This window comes from Phyllopteryx taeniolatus, chromosome 1, assembly GCF_024500385.1.
Source record: "Phyllopteryx taeniolatus isolate TA_2022b chromosome 1, UOR_Ptae_1.2, whole genome shotgun sequence".
Classification (NCBI taxonomy): Eukaryota; Metazoa; Chordata; class Actinopteri; order Syngnathiformes; family Syngnathidae; genus Phyllopteryx; species Phyllopteryx taeniolatus.
In genome coordinates this window covers 49,665,967-49,685,981 of record NC_084502.1, presented here as the reverse complement: position 1 = coordinate 49,685,981, position 20,015 = coordinate 49,665,967, and the positions used below count along the sequence as shown (strand labels likewise).

At 44.0% G+C, this 20,015-nt stretch overlaps 1 protein-coding gene across 4 annotated transcripts in view; it reads right to left on the bottom strand.

Moving 5' to 3' along the window:
* The window catches only part of fignl2 (fidgetin like 2), a 543,953-nt gene that overhangs the window by 486,434 nt on the left and 37,504 nt on the right, over nt 1–20,015 (bottom strand). For 2 of the 4 annotated variants that reach the window (XM_061747733.1, XM_061747755.1), the window contains one exon: nt 2,720–9,007. In XM_061747733.1, coding sequence (XP_061603717.1) covers nt 6,972–9,007 — 2,036 coding nt within the window. In that variant the 3' untranslated portion in view covers nt 2,720–6,971. Of the gene's footprint in view, nt 1–2,719; nt 9,008–15,372; nt 15,855–20,015 lie in introns of those variants that run through there. The other 2 variants (XM_061747746.1, XR_009784572.1) reach the window with 2 other exon arrangements.

Here is a 20,015-nt window from a genome sequence, read left to right as displayed (position 1 = left end):
AAGAAACAAGCTCAACCGATACTTGTAATTTTAGCAATCGCTAAAAAACAATACTGTTAAACTGGAAAGATAAACGAGCCACCGACATCAACCAATGGCAAAATTTTGTCATAGAGTATAGTATATAACACTAGAAAATATCTCTGCTAAATGTAATAACCAAATAGATAACACTAAGGAAAAACTGGTAACCTTTCACTAAAATGGTAAACTTTTATCCTTGATTCTTGTCTGCCTGGGAAATAATGTCACACGGAAATGTAATGTGACTAGGGTTGGGCATCATTTGAATTTGAGCGATTCCAGTCCCGATTCCGGTTCCTCATTTCGATTCCGGTTCCAAACAATTCTCGATTCTGATTCTTTTCGGGGGCTAGGTCAAAAAAAAGTTTGATGGATTAAATAAAGGGTGTCCAAATTATGAACATCCATTTCCTTAGAAGCCTGCAGCATAGACTAAAATTAACATTTGACTGGAGGTTCTTTATAACCAGTATCAATATCAAACCTGTGAACTAAAAGGCAATGTGTGTGGAACTAACTCAATTGACTTAATATTCTTACATCAAGGTTTCAGTGAACAGTTAAATATAGCATTGTTAAAATAGTTATTTGGGACTGTTTTATCACGTCAAATGGTTTATATGTGCAAGTTGTAACTTGAGTTCCTGTTTTAAGCGTGTAGCCTTTTATTTTGAAGGGTACGCACTGGAACTCAGCATTTTGGCACGAAAAGTAACTTCACACAACACCAGTGAATTTTTAACTTGAAAGTTAACCGAGACAGTAAGAAAAATAGTAATGAATGGAACCAAATCATATACAACGTTGATTCCTTTACCTACCCACCGATGAGTTAGTGTTTATGTGAATTTTGTCCCAATTTATTGCGATGGAAAGTTTCTAGTTTGACCTTTGTTGAAGTTGTAGCTCAATGTTAAGCTTTTTTTTCTGATATCGGCTCTTACGTTGGTTTGAAGACTAAAATAAATACGAAACGCTAACCCGTATCAGCTCTCGGTCCCTGGGTGCCGGGGAGGGGCCCGCTGGCCCCATTCCGCAGGAGTATAGCCTCATACTTCACGCACTCTTCACATTTTGTTTCACATTCGGCACATTCATACCTCATTTAGGGGGCTGGGGGCTGGCCCTATACATGATGATGCGAACGCCGGGTTGGGTCCTGCCAAATCTCTGCTGGTCTCCGGTCTGTTGGCTCCTCTTCTCTGCCCAGCCAGTCCTTCAGTTTTAATGCATCATACACCTGACAGTGTCCGGCTGGGGAGGACAGTCGGCCAGTTGCCTTTCTCCTTCTGATTTTAATGCACCACGTACATTCGCACATCCTTTGGGGATCTGGTTGGCCTGGGTGGAGATGTCGGTTGCGGGTCATAATTGTCCCGTGACCGTCTTGACTCACCACCACCAGTCTCCCAAATTTTAATGCATGACACCCCACCACACAGTACAGTGATCACAGTACATGGTTGCCAGTCGGGTATTCATCATCTTGGCTTGACTCCTGCCCCCCTTTCTGCTGTCGGGCCATGGGGAGATGGTGGTCCCCCAGCCTTCCTCTCATCTCTTCTGGCACCCTCACGTCAATGTAGTGTGACCCCCTTGTCCCCTCCCTTGTGGGCTGGTGAGGTCGCTTTGGTTGGGCTGGGGGACTGCCTTGGGTCCTAGGGATTGGGTGCCATGCCCCTAGCTGATTTCGCCACGGGACGGGCGTGCTTGCACAGCCACCCCTTGTGGGTGGAGGGGGCCGGACACAGCAACTCCATACACCAGTTGACTAACATGCATGTTATATGGTGTTTATTCACTAATAAGTTCCATTGACAAGCTACAAGCTTGAATCGCTCATGCTGGGACAACTAACAATAACACAGGTTGTATTAAATTATCAACTCACAGGTTCTTACAGGTGTTTAGACACTATAAAAGCATTCCACCACATCACGCATCAGTAGAGCTGCCTTGCTCATCTCCCACGTCCTGTCCTACCCAACCCTTTTCCGTCCTCTCCCATCTTGTCCTATTGGTTACCTGGTCCATCTCCTCACTGGGTGCCCCGCGCCCCTCGTCCATATAGAAGATCGTGATTTGACTTCGTAATGTTACTTGTAGTCAAATATCTAGACTAACTATCGTTCTGCTGTGGTTGACACCCCTATTCCCCATATCAGTTCTCTTCCTCTGTCTATCCCCTACAACCCATTTCTGTCTGGCTGCATTTTGAATAAACATCAGAATAATTAAAAAATAATGAATAAATAAAACAGAGGGAGTGTTTCAAATGCCCCTGTTGTACAACAAAACTGTTCCAGCACAAAAGGCATACAGATCCACCATTCTGCATGGCTATGCAGCTGAACAGGACAGGTTAAAAACAAAACAAGAAGCAACAATATGATACAACATCACAATATCAATAGTTTGCAATCGCAGTTTGGAAATCATGGAAATAAGCAAAGCATTAAGTGGTGAGCAATATTGACAAACAATATTTAATATTTCTGTGATACTCTTCTCTTTAAAATAGTATTTTTCTGAGGTAGACCGTGACAGTTCAAGAACATTATCATTTCCAAATAACAGCAACATCAAAAAAGACATGAAATAAATACTTTCATGTACAATATGTCGCAAAAAAAAAATGAGGTAGATGTTGTTACAGAAATTATACAAGAACAACGTTACAGATCCGAACAAAGTGTAAAAAGTGAAAACAGTTTTATTTTTTTTGGACAAAGTACTCTTGTTACGAGTCATGGTGAATATTTGTGAATAATCACAAGTTTGACTTTGAGTTCACTTTGCAGTATGCAGGCTGGTCACTGTGCTTGAACTGGTGTGGTGGGTGGACTGAAACATAAATCATAGCACTTTCAGGGAAGGCGAAGGGTGCCATGGTATGGGGGAAGAAGATATGACACTGCATGGCCACTGTGCATTGTCGCTAATGAGACTGCATTGGGAGAGAAAAAAATTATGGCGGAAAGGAGGGGACAGAAGGAGAAATATTACATAATTCTCATTGGGTGAAAAGGGATATGACCAAATGTATTGGGACACCTGACGATGAAAATGGAGGAAACGCTGATTTTACCTCATCCCAAAGAGGGAGGTGACGGCTCTTGGGTTCCTCCACACCAAACTCATCTAAACATGCCTGATAAAATAACCAAAGCTCTTGCGTCCAACATTTAGTTGTCCAAAATTTTTACTGCGAGGGGTGGAGGGAGGTGTCTTGCCCAGTTTGTGATTGGCTGTTGATTATGAGTGATAATAATAATTGATTTGGTGGTGTGTCCCAAGACTTCTGTCCATTCATTGTACGAAGTAGTCCAGGGTGTTCCCCTCTTCTCTTCCCAAAAGTCATCTTTAAATTAATTTAATTGAAGACATCTAAATTGAGCGGCCTGGTGGATGATTGGTTAGCACATCTGCCTCACACTTCTGAGTAAAATCCGGCCTTGCCTGTGTGGAGTTCCCATGTTCTCCCCCGTGCCTGCGTGGGTTTTCTCCGGGTACTCCGGTTTCCCCCCACATCCCAAAAACATGCTTGGTAGGTTGATTGAAGACTCTAAATTGCCAGTAGTTGTGAATGTGAGCGTGAATGGTTGTTTATATGTGCCCTACGATTGGCTTGCAATCAGTTCGAGGTGTACCCCGCCACTCGCCCAAAGATAGCTGGGATAGGCTCCAACACGCTCGTGACACGAGTGAGGATGAGCGGTAAAAAAAATGAATGGATGGACATCTAAATTGTCCATAGGTGTGAATGTGAGTGGCTGTTTGTCTATATGTGCTCTGAGACTGGCGAACAGTCTAGGGTGTACCGCACCTCTCTTGCCCAAAATTAGCTTAGGTTAACAAAAGACAAAATCTTCCATAGATGTATACTCCGGTTTCCTCTCACAACCCAAAAACATGTGTGGTAGGTTGATTGAAGACTCTAAATAGCCTGTAGGTCTGAATGTGATTGTGAATGTCTGTTTGTCTTTATACGCCCTGCAATTGGCTGACAACTAGCCTAGGGTGTATGCCACCTGCAAAGTCATCTGGGGTAGACTCCAGCTTACCCGCAAATCTAATGAGGACAAGCGCAATAAAAAATTGATTCATGGATGACTATCCGGCCCTTCTGAGAGTAAACATAACAGCGATGAAGTGTAATGCTCTATTTATGTTGGCTTCACTTTAAATAAAGACACACTCTAAAAACACTTTGGACTTTTCTGAAAGCTACACAATCTCACTGTTTCATCGTAAACTAGAACAAAAAGCAGTTTGTGCAACAAAAATGAAGTTTTGTAGCCTATAATGATATTTCTTGAAGACAATCAATATCCCACCATCAACTACATTCAAAATAAAGGATAGAAACATAAAAGAAAGACATTAATATATTCATATAAACAACGCCAATTCCAATGAAGTTGGGATGGTGTGTTAAACAAATAAAAACAGAATACAATGATTTGCAAATCATGTTCAACCTATATTTAATGGAATACACTACAAAGACAAGATATTTAATGTTCAAACTGATCAACGTTATTGTTTTTAGGAAATAATCATTAACTTCGAATTTTATGGCTGCAACACGTTCCGAAAAAGCTGGGACAGGGTCATGTTTACCACTGTGTTACATCACCTTTTCTTTTAACAAGATTTAATAAACGTTTGGGAACGTTTATAGGTACAAATCTTTCCCATTCTTGCTTGATGTACAGCTTCTCCATTGTCGTATTTTATGCTTCATAATGCGCTACACATTTTCAATGGGAGACAGGTCTGAACTGCAGGCAGGCCAGTCGAGTACCCACACTCTTTTACTACGAAGCAACGCTGTTGTAACACGTGCAGAATGTGGTTTGGCATTGTCTTGCTGAAATAAGCAGGGGCGTCCATGAAAAAGACATTGCTGGGATGGCAGCATATGTTTCTCCAAAACCTGTATGTACCTTTCAGCATTAATGGTGCCTTCACATATGCGTATGTTACCCACAGCCCCATACCATCACAGATGCTGGGTTTTGAACTTTGCGTCCATAACAGTCCAGATGGTTCTTTTCCTCTTTGGCCCGGAGGACACGACGTGTACAAATTCCCCAAAAAATTAGAAATGTGGACTCATCGGACCACAGAACACTTTTCCACTTTGCATCAGTCCATCTTAGATGAGCTCGAGCCCAGAGAAGTCGGCGGCGTTACTGGGTGTTGTTGATAAATGGCTTTTGCTTTGCATAGTAGAGTTTCAAGTTGCACTTAGGGATGTAGCGCCGATCTGTATTTACTGACATTGGTTTTCTGAAGTGTTCCTGAGCCCATGTGGTGATATCCTTTACACATTGATGTCGGTTTTTGATGCAGTACCGCCTGAGGGATCGAAGGTCACGGGCATTCAATATTGGTTTTCGGCCTTGCCGCTTACATACAGTGATTTCTCCAGATTCTCTGAACCTTTTGATGATATTATGGACCGTATATGATGAAATCCCTAAATTCCTTTGAAATTGTACGTTGAGGAACATTGTCCTTAAACTGTTTGACTATTTTCTCACACACTTGTTCACAAAGAGGTGAACCTCACCCCATCTTTCCTTGTGAATGACTGAGCAATTCAGGGAAGTTACTTTTATACCCAATCATGGCACCCACCTGTTCCCAATTAGCCTGTTCACCTGTGGGATGTTCCAAACCGGTGTTTGATTAGCATTCCTCAACTTTCTCAGTCTTTTTTGCCACCTGTCCCAGTTTTTTTGGAACGTGTTGCAGCCATAAAATTCTTAGTTAATGATTATTTGCTAAAAACAATAAGGTTTATCAGTTTGAACATTACATATCTTGTCTTTGTAGTGTATTCAATTAAATATAGGTTGAACATGATTTGCAAATCATTGTATTCTGTTTTTATTTATGTTTAACACAACGTCCCAACTTCATTGGAATTGGGGTGGTAATAATACATGCATTTATGGCATCAAACATCAGAATATTGAAATACCTGAATTACATTCAATGTGACTCTTGTACCAAATTCAAGTTTCTCTCCCGAGGATAAAAGCCCAGCTGCAAAGGGTCTTTTAAGAGGTTTTCTCCTCACTTCTCACCAGAGACCCTAAAGATTACATACATTCTTTATTTCTTATTTATGAGGTAAAGACATTTTTCCTGAGCATTTCAACAAGACGACATAGAAAACAAACAGAAAAAGACACGATGTGCAGGTCGGACCACAGCAGTTGAGGAGGAATGTGCGTGCCATTCATTGTGGTGGATGTAAAATTTAAGGACAGCAATCCAGTGGGAATAAAACAACTATTTGATCACATTTAAGCGTAAGTGTTGTGGTGAAATCAATAAAGAGACGTGTAAAGAACATTTAACTGGATGGTGTAACTGTTACTGTATTTGGCGAGCAGCTAGCTAGCATAGGGGCTTTTGCCATCCGGTTTGATTAAAACAATTTGGCTTGTTGTGTTTTTGGTCAAAGAATGTTGTTGATCCCAAAGCAAAGATAAACACAAGCTTGAGCATATACATGGAAGTGGACTCTCAATAAATAGGATCCTGAGAGAAGCCGAAAAATGGGGGGATTTTCCAACCCTGATTATCCATTACCTTGGGCCACGTCATCTAACAACAAATCATTAATATTGTCCTGGACCCAGGCTAAACTGGATCTCTGAGCGTATCCAAATAGCTATCTGATTTTCCATTTAGACACTGCACCACTCATAAAGGTCAGTTAACATTTCTTTTCTTTGGGTGAAAAAAAGGAAATACTGTGGATATTCATAGCCAAACAAATGCAGGTAAAATTAATTTGTTCTCAGCTTTGTCGTAGCTTGGCTGGCTCTTTTGGATGCATGATTTCTATTTAAAAAACAAACAAAAACAAAAAAACCAAGAACCAAACATTCAAGGAGCGGGTCAGAGTACAGTGACTGGCTGACTCCTCAGTGGTTATACAGCTTGCCCCACTCTATACTAGTGTCCGGTTCTTTTGTCGTGCTGTGTGGGCACACCTTGCAGAAAGCATTTTCAAAGTCTGTGAAGGCTGGGGGTTTGCCATGGATGGCTCCAGCAGGGGCTGATGCAGAGGAGAGAGCCTGCTGGACAAGCTGCAGCAGTTCCCACACGGAGTAACCTTCAGTGCGCTGCAGCACCACGATCAGCTCCCGTTCGCTCAGACTGTAGCCATGAGGTGAAAGCGCTTGCAGCAGCACTTGCCTACGCATGCCCACATCTGGCAGGCCGACGTGGTAGCGCTTGGCGAAACTACGATGGAGCGCATCTTGCAGCAGATCTGGCCTGCTGGTGGCACACACAACAATCACCAAACCTGTGCTCAGCTGAGCCTTCTCCAAGAAGTTGCGCAGTGTCTCTCTCAGGCCCTCCTCTTCCATGGTTTCCACTTGGCTGAGCAGCACCACTGATGGCTGCCGTGCGCCGGCCACCTGCAACACAGACCCCAGAATTTGTTCCGCCTCAGCCTTCCCTTTCAAGGTCAACAAGGTGCCACTCAGCCGGTAGAGGGAAGCTCCGATTTGTGAAGCCAGAGAATGAGTCAAGGTGGTTTTACCCCCTCCATGGGGACCAAACAGCAGGATGCGTCTTGGTGGCTGTATCACTTGACTGGGCCTCAACACAGGCCACAGCAGGTCCTCCTCCAAGGCAGCCTTGACATGGGTGAGGCCAGCCAACTCCCCCCAGCTTAGGGCTGGGCTGCAGTCCAAAATTTCCTTGTTAATAAGGTCCAACACACATGGATCCAGACTCTCCAGAGTATCAACAGTGACACCACACAATGAAGAGCGTTTCTGGGCCTTAGAGCGCTGTTGTTGCTGGTGCTTCTGCTGTTGGGTGAAGGCCTGCTTCGCCACTGTGTTATCTCCTGTCATGCCAGCCGGAGGACTGTACTCTCCGGCTGGCCCATACTGAGGAGATACCAGGGGCTGCGAGGAGGGCTTGTTGGGCTTAAAGTTTTGTGGATCTGTACTGCTTGCCGAACTGCTGAAGCTGTTTCCGCAACACTCTGCTTTGTCACTCACGCTGTATGGCGAGTTTCCTCCAGGCTTCAATGGGTCATAGCTGAATTTCCTGTAACAAGCGTTGTCCCCAACTTCATTCTCTTCTACAGCCATGTCAAATGCTTTTCTTTTCAACGCCCCACCAGACTCCGATGTGCCAATGTTGGTGCTTTGGTAACTGTAGCTGCCTCCTAACACTGATGGCCTGGGGGGAACAGGAGTGGGCGCTGGCAGACCTGAGGGCAAGAATGTTGCAGTAGTGTGGCTATAGCTGGGGGCAATGCTGTTCTGGGCAGGGTATGTGCTGGGTGGGTAGCTGTAGACAGGTGTGGTAGGGCTATAGCTGGGTACCAGAGTGTGGGTGGATTGGAGTGTATGAAGGGAGGCAGGAGGAAGTGCTGCACCGGGTTGTGGACAGTATCCAGATGAGAGATAGCTGCTGTTATAGCTGGAGGGGTAGTCGTTGGAACCACTGCAGGAGCTGCTGCCGCTGTAGCCGGAGTCTGAGAGGTTGCTGTTCACCACCGACACACTGCTAATCCCGGCAGGGCCAGCGCTCGTGGCCACACCCTTTGAAGTGGACAGGTTTTCGTGCCCTCCGCGGGGCACGAGAGAATAGGAGGCATCAGTGCTGTCTGTCAGTGGCCAGGGCTCCAGTTCAGTCTTCTGGCCACTGAGGCCTCCAAAGGCACCCGGATCTGGGTAGGTGCCCACAGCATGTGCCCGCTCGTACGCTGAGTCCAGTCCGCCGGAGTACTTCTCAGCATAGCGCTTCAACAGATTGGAAGCCGTTAGGGCGGAGATGTCGTCATTGGCCCAAGAGTAGGAGCTGCGGTTACGACCGGAGTAGGATTCCGACTTGTCTGCCGGTGAAGAGGTGGTGGACGACACGTCTAGGTGTTGCTCAGGCCACTGGCTGAGGGGCTGGGCATGCTCTGGATTCCAGTGCATCTTTAATAAGCCTGACAAAAAAGAAATTAGTCATTATAATTGTGTTCAACAATGTTTTGCTTTTCTTTGAAATTCTTTGCTAAGGAACATTCCCATCAAACTACTGCCTTATGATCGGAGGCACAGCGCAAATAAAAAAATGTAATAGCAGTCTGGTAAAGTAATGACATGGTAACATTGTTTTGTTTGTGGGATTCCCTCCACGCCCAAAAATTGAAAGGTGTCATCTGAGCATTGCTCAATAAAATGTAAATTCTAACAAAAAACTCAAACCAGACAAATATAGAAATAGTAACCAAAATGCACTTTATCTTTTGCCAGTCATCTTCTAAGGTATAAAATGAACATAGCTGTGTGGGTGTCTAGCTTGTGGGAGCGAAACTATTGTTGTGTGTTTTGTTCATGTGTGTGTGTGTTATTTGGCTGTAAACAGGCTTTCTTTTTAATTTTGGGGGATGGTGTGTGGAGGGATCGGCCGTGGCCCGGGTTAACAACGTCCGCCACCGGCGCTGTCAGCCTGCAGGGCGCCGGTGGAAATTCAGCTACCGTGGGTTGAAGAAGAAGAGGTGGAAAGCGGGTTCTTCGGCAGAAAGAGAAGAGGAAAGCACAGAGCCTAGAACTGAATGTGGGGACTTTCAATGTTGGGACTGGCAGGAAAATCTTGGGAGTTGGTTGACATGATGATTAGGAGAAAGGGTGATATATTGTGTGTCCAGGAGACCAGGTGGAAAGGCAGTAAGGCTACAAGTTTAGGGGCAGGGTTTAAATGATTTTACCATGGTGTAGATGGGAAGAGAAATGGAGTCGGGGTTATTTTAAAAGAAGAGTTGGCTAAGAATATATTGGAGCTGGAAAGAGTATCAGATCGAGTGATGAGGCTGAAACTTGAAATTGAGGGTGTTATATGTAATGTCATTAGTGGCTATGCCCCACAGGTAGGATGTGACCTAGAGGTGAAAAAGAAATTCTGGAAGGAGCTAAACGAAATAGTTCTGAGCTTCCCAGACAGAGAGAGAGTCGTGATTGGTGCAGATTGTAATGGACATGTTGGTGAATGAAATAAGGGTGATGAAGAAGTGATGCGTAAGTACATCATCCAGGAAAGGAACTTGGAGGGACAGATGGTGGTAGATTTTGCAAAAAGGATGGAAATGGCTGTCATGACCACTTTTTTCCAGAAGAGGCAGGAACATAGGGTGACCTACAAGAGCGCAGGTAGAAGCACGCAGGTGGATTTTGTGATGTAATCTGAAGCAGGTTACCGACTGTAAGGTAGTGGTAGGGGAGAGTGTGGATAGACAGCATAGGATGGTGGCGTGTAAGATGAGTCTGGTGGTGGGGAGGAAGATTAGGAAAACAAAGGCAGCGCAGGGAACCATGTGATGTATGCTGAGACAGGACGAGTGTTGTGCAGCTTTTCGGGAAGAGGTGAGACAGGCTCTCGGTGGACAGGAGAAGAAGACTGGACCACTGCAGCCAAGGTGATCAGAGAGGCAGGCAGGAGAGTAATTGGTGTATGGTGTATCTTCTGGCAGGAAAGGAGAGAAGGAGACTTGGTGGTGGAACCTCACAGTACAGGAAATCATACAAGGAAAAAGGTTAGTTAAGAAGAAGTGGGAAACTGAGAGGACCGAGGAGAGGCGAAAGGAATACATTGAGATGCGTCATAAGGCAAAGGTAGAGGTGGCAAAGGCCAAACAAGAGGTATATGATGACATGTATGCCAGGTTGGACACTAACGAAGGAGAAAAGGATCAAAACAGGTTGGCCAGACTGAGGGATAGAGATGGGAAGGATGTGCAGTAGGTTAGGGTGATTAAGGATAGAGATGGAAATATGTTGACTGGTGCCAGTAGTGTGCTAGATAGATGGAAAGAATACTTTGAGGAGTTAATGAATGAGGAAAATGAGAGAGAAGGAAGAGTAGAGCCAAGTGTGGTGGGACAGGAATTGGCAATGATTAGTAAGTGGGAAGTTAAAAAGGCATTAAAGAGGATGAAAAATGGCAAGGCAGTTGGTGCTGATGACATTCCTGTGGAGGTATGGAAGCATCAAGGAGAGGTGGCTGTGGAGTTTTTGACCAGCTTGTTCAACAGAATTCTAGCGGGTGATAAGATGCCTGAGGAATGGAGGAAAAGTGTGCTGGTGCCCATTTTTAAGAACAAGGGTGATGTGCAGAGCTCTGGGAACTATAGTGGAATACATTTGATGAGCCACACAATGAAGCTATGGAAAAGAGTAGTGGAGGCTAAACTCAGGACAGAAGTGAGTATTTGGGAGCAACAGTATGGATTCATGCCTAGAAAAGATACCACAGATGCATTATTTGCCTTGAGGATGTTGATGGATAAGTACAGAGAAGATCAGAAGGAACTACATTGTGTCTTTGTGGATCTAGTGAAAGCGTATGACAGAGTACCCAGAAAGGAAGTATGGTACTGCATGTGGAAGTCTGGAGTGAGAGAGAAGTACAACCCCAATTCCAATGAAGTTGGGACGTTGTGTTAAACATAAATAAAAGCAGAACACAATGATTTGCAAATCATGTTCTACCTATATTTAATTGAATACACTACAAAGACAAGCTATTTAATGTTCAAACTGATCACCTTTATTGTTTTTAGCAAATAATCATTAACTTCAAATTTTATGGCTGCAACACGTTCCAAAAAAGCTGGGACAGGTGACAAAAAAGACTGAGAAAGTTGAGGAATGCTCATCAAACACCTGTTTGGAACATCCCACAGGTGAACAGGCTAATTGGGAACAGGAGGGTGCCATGTTTGGGTATAAAAGGAGCTTCCCTGAATGGCTCAGTCATTCACAAGCTAAGTTGGGGCGAGGTTCACCTCTTTGTGAAAAAGTGCGTGAGAAAATGGTCGAACAGTTTAAGGACAATGTTCCTCAGCGTACAATTGCAAGGAATTTAAGGATTTCATGACTCTAAATCACACGTCCAGCCCACCACATCATTTTATGTGGCCAGTGAAAGCAAATCAAATCATGTGCATCAACATCAAATTGTCTTCTGTAATAAATAATAAAGTGGCAATGATTACTAAAGGGGAAGTTAGAAAGGCATAAAAGAGGATGAAAAATGGAAAGGCAGTTGGTTCTGATGACATTCCTGTGGAGGTATGGAAGCATCTAGGAGAGGTGGCTGTGGAATTTTTTACCAGCTTGTTCAATAGCATTTTAGCGCGTGAGAAGATACCTGAGGAATGGAGGAAAAGTGTGCTGGTGCCCATTTTTAAGAACAAGGGTGATGTGCAGAGCTGTGGGAACTATAGAGGAATAAAGTTGATGAGCCACACAATGAAGTTGTGGGAAAGAGTAGTGGAGGCTAGACTCAGGACAGAAGTAAGTATTTACGAGCAACAGTATGGTTTCATGCCTAGAAAGAGTACCACAGATGCATTATTTGCTTTGAGGATGTTGATGGAAAAGTACAGAGAAGGTCAGAAGGATCTACATTGTGTCTTTGTAGATCTAGAGAAAGCCTATGACAGAGTACCCAGAGAGGAACTGTAGTACTGCATGCGGAAGTCTGGAGTGGCAGAGAAGTATGTTAGAATAATACAGGACATGTACGAGGGCAGCAGAACAGTGGTGAGGTGTGCTGTAGGTGTGACAGACAAATTTAAGGTGGAGGTGGGACTGCATCAGGGATCAGCCCTGAGCCCCTTCCTGTTTGCAGTGGTGATGGATAGGCTGACAGATGAGGTTAGACGGGAATCCCCGATATTTGCAGATGACATTGTGATCTGCAGTGAAAGCAGGGAACAGGTGGAGGAACAGTTAGAAAGATGGAGGCATGCACTGGAAAGCAGAGGAATGAAGATTAGCTGAAGTAAAACAGAATATATATGTGCATGAATGAGAGGGGTGTTGGGGGAAGAGTGAGGCTACAGGGAGAAGAGATAGCAAGGGTGGAGGACTTTAAATACTTGGGGTCAACCGTCCAGAGCAATGGTGAGTGTGGTCAGGAAGTGAAGAAACGTGTCCAAGCAGGTTGGAACGGGTGGAGGAAGGTGTCAGGTGTGTTATGTGACAGAAGTCTCTGCTCGGATGAAGGGCAAAGTTTATAAAAGAGTGGTGAGGCCAGCTATGATGTATGGATTAGAGACAGTGGCACTGAAAAGACAACAGGAAGCAGAGCTGGAGGTGGCAGAAATGAAGATGTTGAGGTTCGCTCTTGGGGTGACCAGGTTGGATAAAATTAGAAATGAGCTCATCAGAGGGACAGCCAAGGTTTGATGTTTTGGAGATAAAGTTAGAGAGAGAGCAGACTTCGATGGTTTGGACACGTCCAGAGGAGAATTGGTGAGTATATTCGTAGAAGGATGATGAGGATGGAGCTGACAGGCAAGAGAGCTAGAGGAAAACCAAAGAGAAGGTTGATGGATGTCGTGAGGGAAGACATGAGGGGAGTTGGTGTTCAAGAGGAGGATGCAGGAGATAGGTTTACATGGAAAAGGATGACGCCCTGTGGCGGCCCCTAAAGGGACAAGCCGAAAAAAAAAGAAGAACAGTGTGTGGAGGGGTACACAAACCCTGTCAGGATGTTAAAGGGGGAGCATGGCTTCAAAGCTCTGTGGGGGGAAAAAAATGCTGGTCAAAAAGAAAAAAACGGCTCTATATTTCCTCTATGGGTTTTCTCTGGGTACTCAGGCTTCCTCCCATATTCTAAAAACATGGATTTTAGGTTGAATGAAGACTCTAAATTGTTCATACGGTAGGCGTGAATGTGAGTGTGAATGCTTGTTTTCTCAAATGTGCCCTGTGATTGACTGGCGTCCTGTCCACGGTGTACCTGCATTTCGTTCAAAGTCAGCTTTAATCGACTCAAGGCACGTCGTGATTTGCTTTGGCCTTTTGCAGCACCACTGTCCTGTGCTACCTAGCAAACACTGCTCACTTTTATCAGAGAAAAAGAGGATGCTGCAGGTGAAGAGGGGGGTAAATTGGGGCATGGGTGAAAGCAGGTCTGCAAGCTGTATATGCTGCTGTGCAGTTTTCCCAGCATATGTTGGAGCGCTGATAAGATCCCACCACAATTTTCTGTATACTGTCAGCATCTACAGGTCTCTCAGAGCATGCTGACCTGAATGTCTCCTCTCTCTGCCCTGCACCCCTATTTACCACCCACCAATACACCCACCCACCCAGCATACAACAGAGCTCCACAGGCCCCAAGGTCGGCTGGTCAGAGTGAGGGGATGGAAGGTGGAGGGTGACTGTGCTGGTGGACAGTGGTTTCGAGAGTGTGAGAAAGAAAGATGAGGGGGTTGGGTTTGGAAGTGTAGCATAGTGTGCTATTAACCAGCACAGTCTCCCATCGAAAATTGGAAAAAGTGGAATGTCTGTTCTTGTGGCCAAAGCACATTGCTTTGACTGGAAAGTATGTTTAATCAATGGATCCCACTGCAAGTGTGTGATTTTCCGGAACAAAATAACAGCACAGCGGATGAGGGGGCCACAAGCGTTCACTTGCATGCCTCGCAAAAAAGGTCTATAAAAAGTTTTTTTTATATATATATATCACCTCTAACTGCGGTGTAGTGGTACACTCGCCTGACTTTGGTGCGGGCAGCGTGGGATCAGTTCCCACTCAGTGACGGTGCAAATGTGAGTGCGAATGGTTGTCCGTGTCTATATGTGCCCTGCGACTGACTGCCGACCAGTTCAGGGTGTAGTCCGCCTTTCGCCCAAAGTCAGCAGGGATAGGCTCCAGCGCCCTGCGACCCTAACCAGGATAAGCGGTGTTGAAAATGGATGGATGGAACTCTAACTGCGGCAGCACGGTGGACGACTGGTTAGCACATCTGCCTCACAGTTCTGAGGACCAGGGTTCAAATTCCGGCTCCGCCTGTGTGGAGTTTGCATGTTCTCCCTGTGCCTGCGTGGGTTTTCTCCGGGTACTCTGGTTTCCTCCCACATCCCATAAACATGCGTGGTAGGTTGATTGAAGACTCTAAATTGGCCGTAGGTGTGAATGTGAGTGCGAATGGTTGTTTGTTTCCCTGTTTGTGCCCTGCGATTGGCTGGCGACCGATTCAGGGTGTACCCCGCCTCTCGCCCGAAGATAGCTGGGATAGGTTCCAGCACGCCTGTGATCCTAGTGAGGATAAGCGTTACAGAAAATGGATGGATGGAACTCTAACTACATTCACTCTGTGTGCCGACTTGCAAACGTTATCACAACTACTTCATAAAGACTTGTGCTACCTCACGCTGAGGTACTAGTTTGACATTCCACACATAGCTTGGCATTATTGAACTGTCACAAATTAGCCTGAGGTGGAGAGGAGTCAGCAAGAAAAAGAGAGAGAGAGAGAACGCAAAAGCGGTACATAAAAAAAGCCACTGGCCTTACTGCTTTTCATGATGATTCATTATTCATGGCTGTCTGTGCATGTGGAGCCAGGCTTCTTATTGCATTGTAAATCAAATCTCGATATCTGCAGCCGGAGATTTCACTCACTGCTAAACCACTCTTTCTTTACTCTCTCTCCAAACCTCCGACTGTGTGTTTTCAGATTACGCACATTATCTATTCAGTCAGATGAGACCAGCAGACCAGATGGCTGTGGGATTATCACGTCCTTCATATTCAAATCCACTGCCTTAAATTCCCAAAGGCAAAAGTAGTTCAAGTACTTCCCTTAAGCTTTCGGCTCTGACAACTGCCACGGCCAAGATTTGCCAGAACCGCTTCTCACACTCATCAAACCTGAGACACTCCAATGACTTCGTATGTGTGTGGACTGAATCCCAGCTCTTTGTCCTGCTCTTTGTGCTACTATGTCCTGCAGGCCCTTCCCATCTGCAGCCTGACCAGTTTCTGAGCAGCCCCAATAATAGGACCTGTGTGTGACAGAGATGGATGAGAGCCCAGGGGAACTCATAAAAGCTCCAGCAGGGAGGGAGCCATGGAAGGAAGGTGGGAGGAAGAGAGGGCAAAGTCGACAGCAGGCGCTACGTCCTCTCGAAGCGGGCCAGAGCGGACATTAGAGTACTCGGGCTAACTGCTGTCCACTCCATCATCAGCGTACTGCCACTGCAGAATGGACTTCTTTCACAGTAAATCCCCACTACTCCCTCCCACCGCCACCGACCAATGTGCTGGACAGCTCCCCACATGCCCCTCAGGAAGTGTTGAAACGGAGAATAGTTACTCTCTAAAGGTACATACCGTAGTTTGTTATGCATTTACTGTACTCTGTGTGACCAATGGTGGCGCATTTAAAGTGTTAGCAATCCAAAAGCTATAATCTACGCGGCAGCACTGTTGTGGAGATGGAAACCAAGAATACAATTTTCTAAATCAGGACAATGTGCACATTCTCTCACTAGATTTAACTCGGGCTGCAACATTAGATGTTGAAAACAGTGATATGCAATTGGCGGCTAGTGGAAAGCAGATCAAACATTTATTATTTTAAAAAGAGATTTAACGGACAGACAATGTTGGACATTTATTTTGGACATCGTTGAAGGCTGAAAACATGTAGCAGTGTAGCGTCACTTCGTCAAGGTTGTGGCGAGATGTCAAGGCTTGAGATGTAAATATGTGGATGTTTGTACATTGAGGACAAACAGGGTGATAAAGTCCAGTGGGTCTCATGTGTAATGAAGTGTGGGCCTTGAAAAAATAGGATAAAACTTCATCTGTGAGCCTTATTCTTTTCTTTGTAGATTTTTAAAAGTTTTGAATTTAAATTATATATTGACTATATTGACCCAGCAGAGACACAAAGGGCTCAGATGGGTACAAGAATTTTATTATTTTATTTTTTTGCAAACATTATACATTCATTGAATCTGTGACACGCACGTGTGTGCGCTCACACACAAACACACACACACCTACACACACCCCAATTTAACACACAACCATAATAGTTCCATCTCCAATTTTTATTTCATGGGTTTTAAATTAAAAAAAATGTAAAACTCCTTGAAGAGACATAAGTCACTTTTTTTGTCACTTTTGATATTTACTCGTCTTTTATTGACTGTTATACATGCAATTGTCATGTTCCTCCTCACTATGTGCAGCGAAAGCAGACAAGTACTCCTCATAAAGTGCTCTGAAATTCCTTTTATGAAGATGACATACGTGTGTTTTTAAAACCTATTTAGAGCATGAGTTTGAGTCATAGGGTTTAAGATCCTACAAACATTCAGTGGCATGTGACACATGCATCCCTCATGGTGCACTTCTGTCAATGCTACTCGGGATAGAGGAGGAATAGTGATTAAAAACCTGCATTTATTAAGAGCAAAAAAATATAATTGCTCAGTTCTACTCACTGAGCAGACGCACTGCCAAACCTTTTATGATTGGCTGTAAGTGATTGATATCTGCGGGGTCTTTTCCAGAATAAGTCAGACCCCTATGGAGATCAGGCATTTTTGATCCCTGTAATTACAAGGAACATAAAGTTGGTCAAAGAAATATGGCACAAAAAGAGTGGAACTACAAACTTAGTGAGGATAAAATGTGACTATCAAACCATTGTCGCCAGTTATCTCTGCGAGACGAGCTCATTTCAATATCAGGTCACTGGGTAATAAATCAATGTTGATTAATGACATCATTACAACCCATGATCTGGACGTTTTGTTTCTAAATGAAACGTGGTTAACAGAAAGTAGCTGTAATACCATTTTAAATGAGGCAACACCAGCAAATTTTAACTTTATGAAAAAAAGGCAATGGTATTGCTGTTATTTTTTAGTCATTATTTCAGTGTAAAGAAATTATACTGGGTGATTTTAGCTCTTTTGAATATCTCTGTTTTTTACTTAAAGGTGACCCAAAGGTTATTGTTTTAATAATTTATAGTGCTCGAAGATACAACAGAAAATTAATGGAGGACCTTTCAGAACTGCTATGCATAGCTATGCAGATGACACACAGTTATATCTAGCAGTGTCTCCAGATGACTACAGTTCAATTGAGGTGTTGTGTCAATGTCTAAAACAGATACATATCTGGATGAGCCAAATTTTTCTTCAATTAAACCACAACAAAACTGAGATAATTGTTTATGGCAATAAATAAAATAGAATTGGTGTTACTAAATACCTGGAGTCACTCTCTTTAAAAACCAAAGACCAAGTCCGAAACCTTGGTGTTCTGATAAATTCCGACCTGACTTTCAACAGTCATATCAAATCAATTACTAAAACTGCCTTCTACCATCTGAAGAACATATCCAGAATGAAGGTTTGCATGTGCCAAGCAGACCAGGAGAAGCTCATCCATGCTTTTATCTCTAGTAGACTTGACTATTGTAATGGTCTTCTGACTGGACTCCCTAAAAAGAGCATTAAACAGCTGCAGCTCATTCAGAGTGCTGCAGCTCGGGTACTGACCAGAATAAAAAGGTCAGAGCATATTACTCCAATTCTAAAGTCTTTACACTGGCTTCCAGTCAGCTTTAGAATATGTTTTAAAGTTCTGCTACTGGTCGATAAATCACCAAACGGTTTAAGTACTGAATACATGAATGAAAGCTAATGGAATATAAACCCAGTAGGGCTCTGAGATCGACAGACTCAGGTCTCATAGTGGAGTCCAAAGCAAACATGGTGAAGCAGCATTTAGGTATGATGCTGCACACAAATGGAATAAGTTGCCAACAGAAGTGATGTCAGCCCCAATTGTGCATGTTTTTAAGTGCAGGTTAAAAACTCTTCTTTTTTCTATATGATATTTCTAGCACTGTGCTCTGTTTTAATTGTATTTTTATTTTATTTTCTTTTTCTTTTCTTTGTTTCAAATGTTTATAAGCTGTTTTTCTCTTTGTTTTTAAATGTTTTTTATTATGTAAAGCCCTTGTGTATGAAATGCGCTATATAAAGAAATTTGCTTTGCGAAGTAAACATTTGAAAACGCCGGTCTTTCTGCTGACCAGTGACCTCAGCTGGCTACAAGAAGAGCTTAAGGATATGCACATTCAAACTTCCCACTGCATGTGTGAGTGTTGCATGGTCCCAGGGGGGACAGATGTTCCTCTGCTGACCGCCTGACTGTCTGTGCGGCCATTGTAGTGGACGAGCATCCAGCTGACGCTCACGGTTCGGACAATCACGTTGGCCCTGAGACAAAGGCTGAGGGATCCTATTGTTAGAGGCCTTTCTAATTATGGAAATCTTATTAATCTATTCAGCAGCAGTCCACAGAGAGCTTTTGTGCGCGCCTGGGATTTATTGAGGGAGCAGCGTGAGCTGCATCCTTTTGTCAACAAGCGTGATGAAGACAGTGGCAAAACTCACTTTAGCCAAAATGAGCTTTGTGGAGGGCCCGGTTTTCAAACTAGACCAGGGCATTTCTCTCTTTTATAGTTTCTTGAATGTTGCTCAACAAAGTGACTACATTTATGCACAAATGAATGGGTTTATTAACAGTAAGTTTGGTCTCTACATTTTTTCACACTTATCTGTGAAGTGCCAGTTTACATGCACTGTACTCTGTTCCATCGCCTGCTGCATTACAGCTGGGGAGGATGCCCCGGAGGCAGAGGGAGAGGACATGAAAACGAGGTAAGCACCGAAGCATCCAGGCTCTGCTTGCCACTAGCCCACACAGACCCACAATACCATCACTCATCCTTGCTAATGTTCGCTCAGTAGACAATACAATGAACCACATACAGCTCCTGAACTCTGCGCAGCATTATGTGACAGACTGTCACTGTTCGACTTTTTATGGAATCGTGTCTCACTGACAACATCCTGGACTCCTCTATGCAGCTAGCGAAGCTCACATGCTATCATGCTCACTGAGTCTCCGTGGAAGGAAGTAGACTCGTGGATGGAGAGTCTGTGTTTACATCAGTGATGCTTGGTGCCAGAATGCTGCTGTTGTGGATAAGCGCTGTTCTCAGCTGGTAGAGTTTAGCATTAAAGCTGAACTAAACTAATTTTCGTGTTTTGTTTCTAAATACATTAAATATGTTTGACGGTAAGTGCAGGAAATGTGCAAAGACTGAGAACAATTTAGAACTG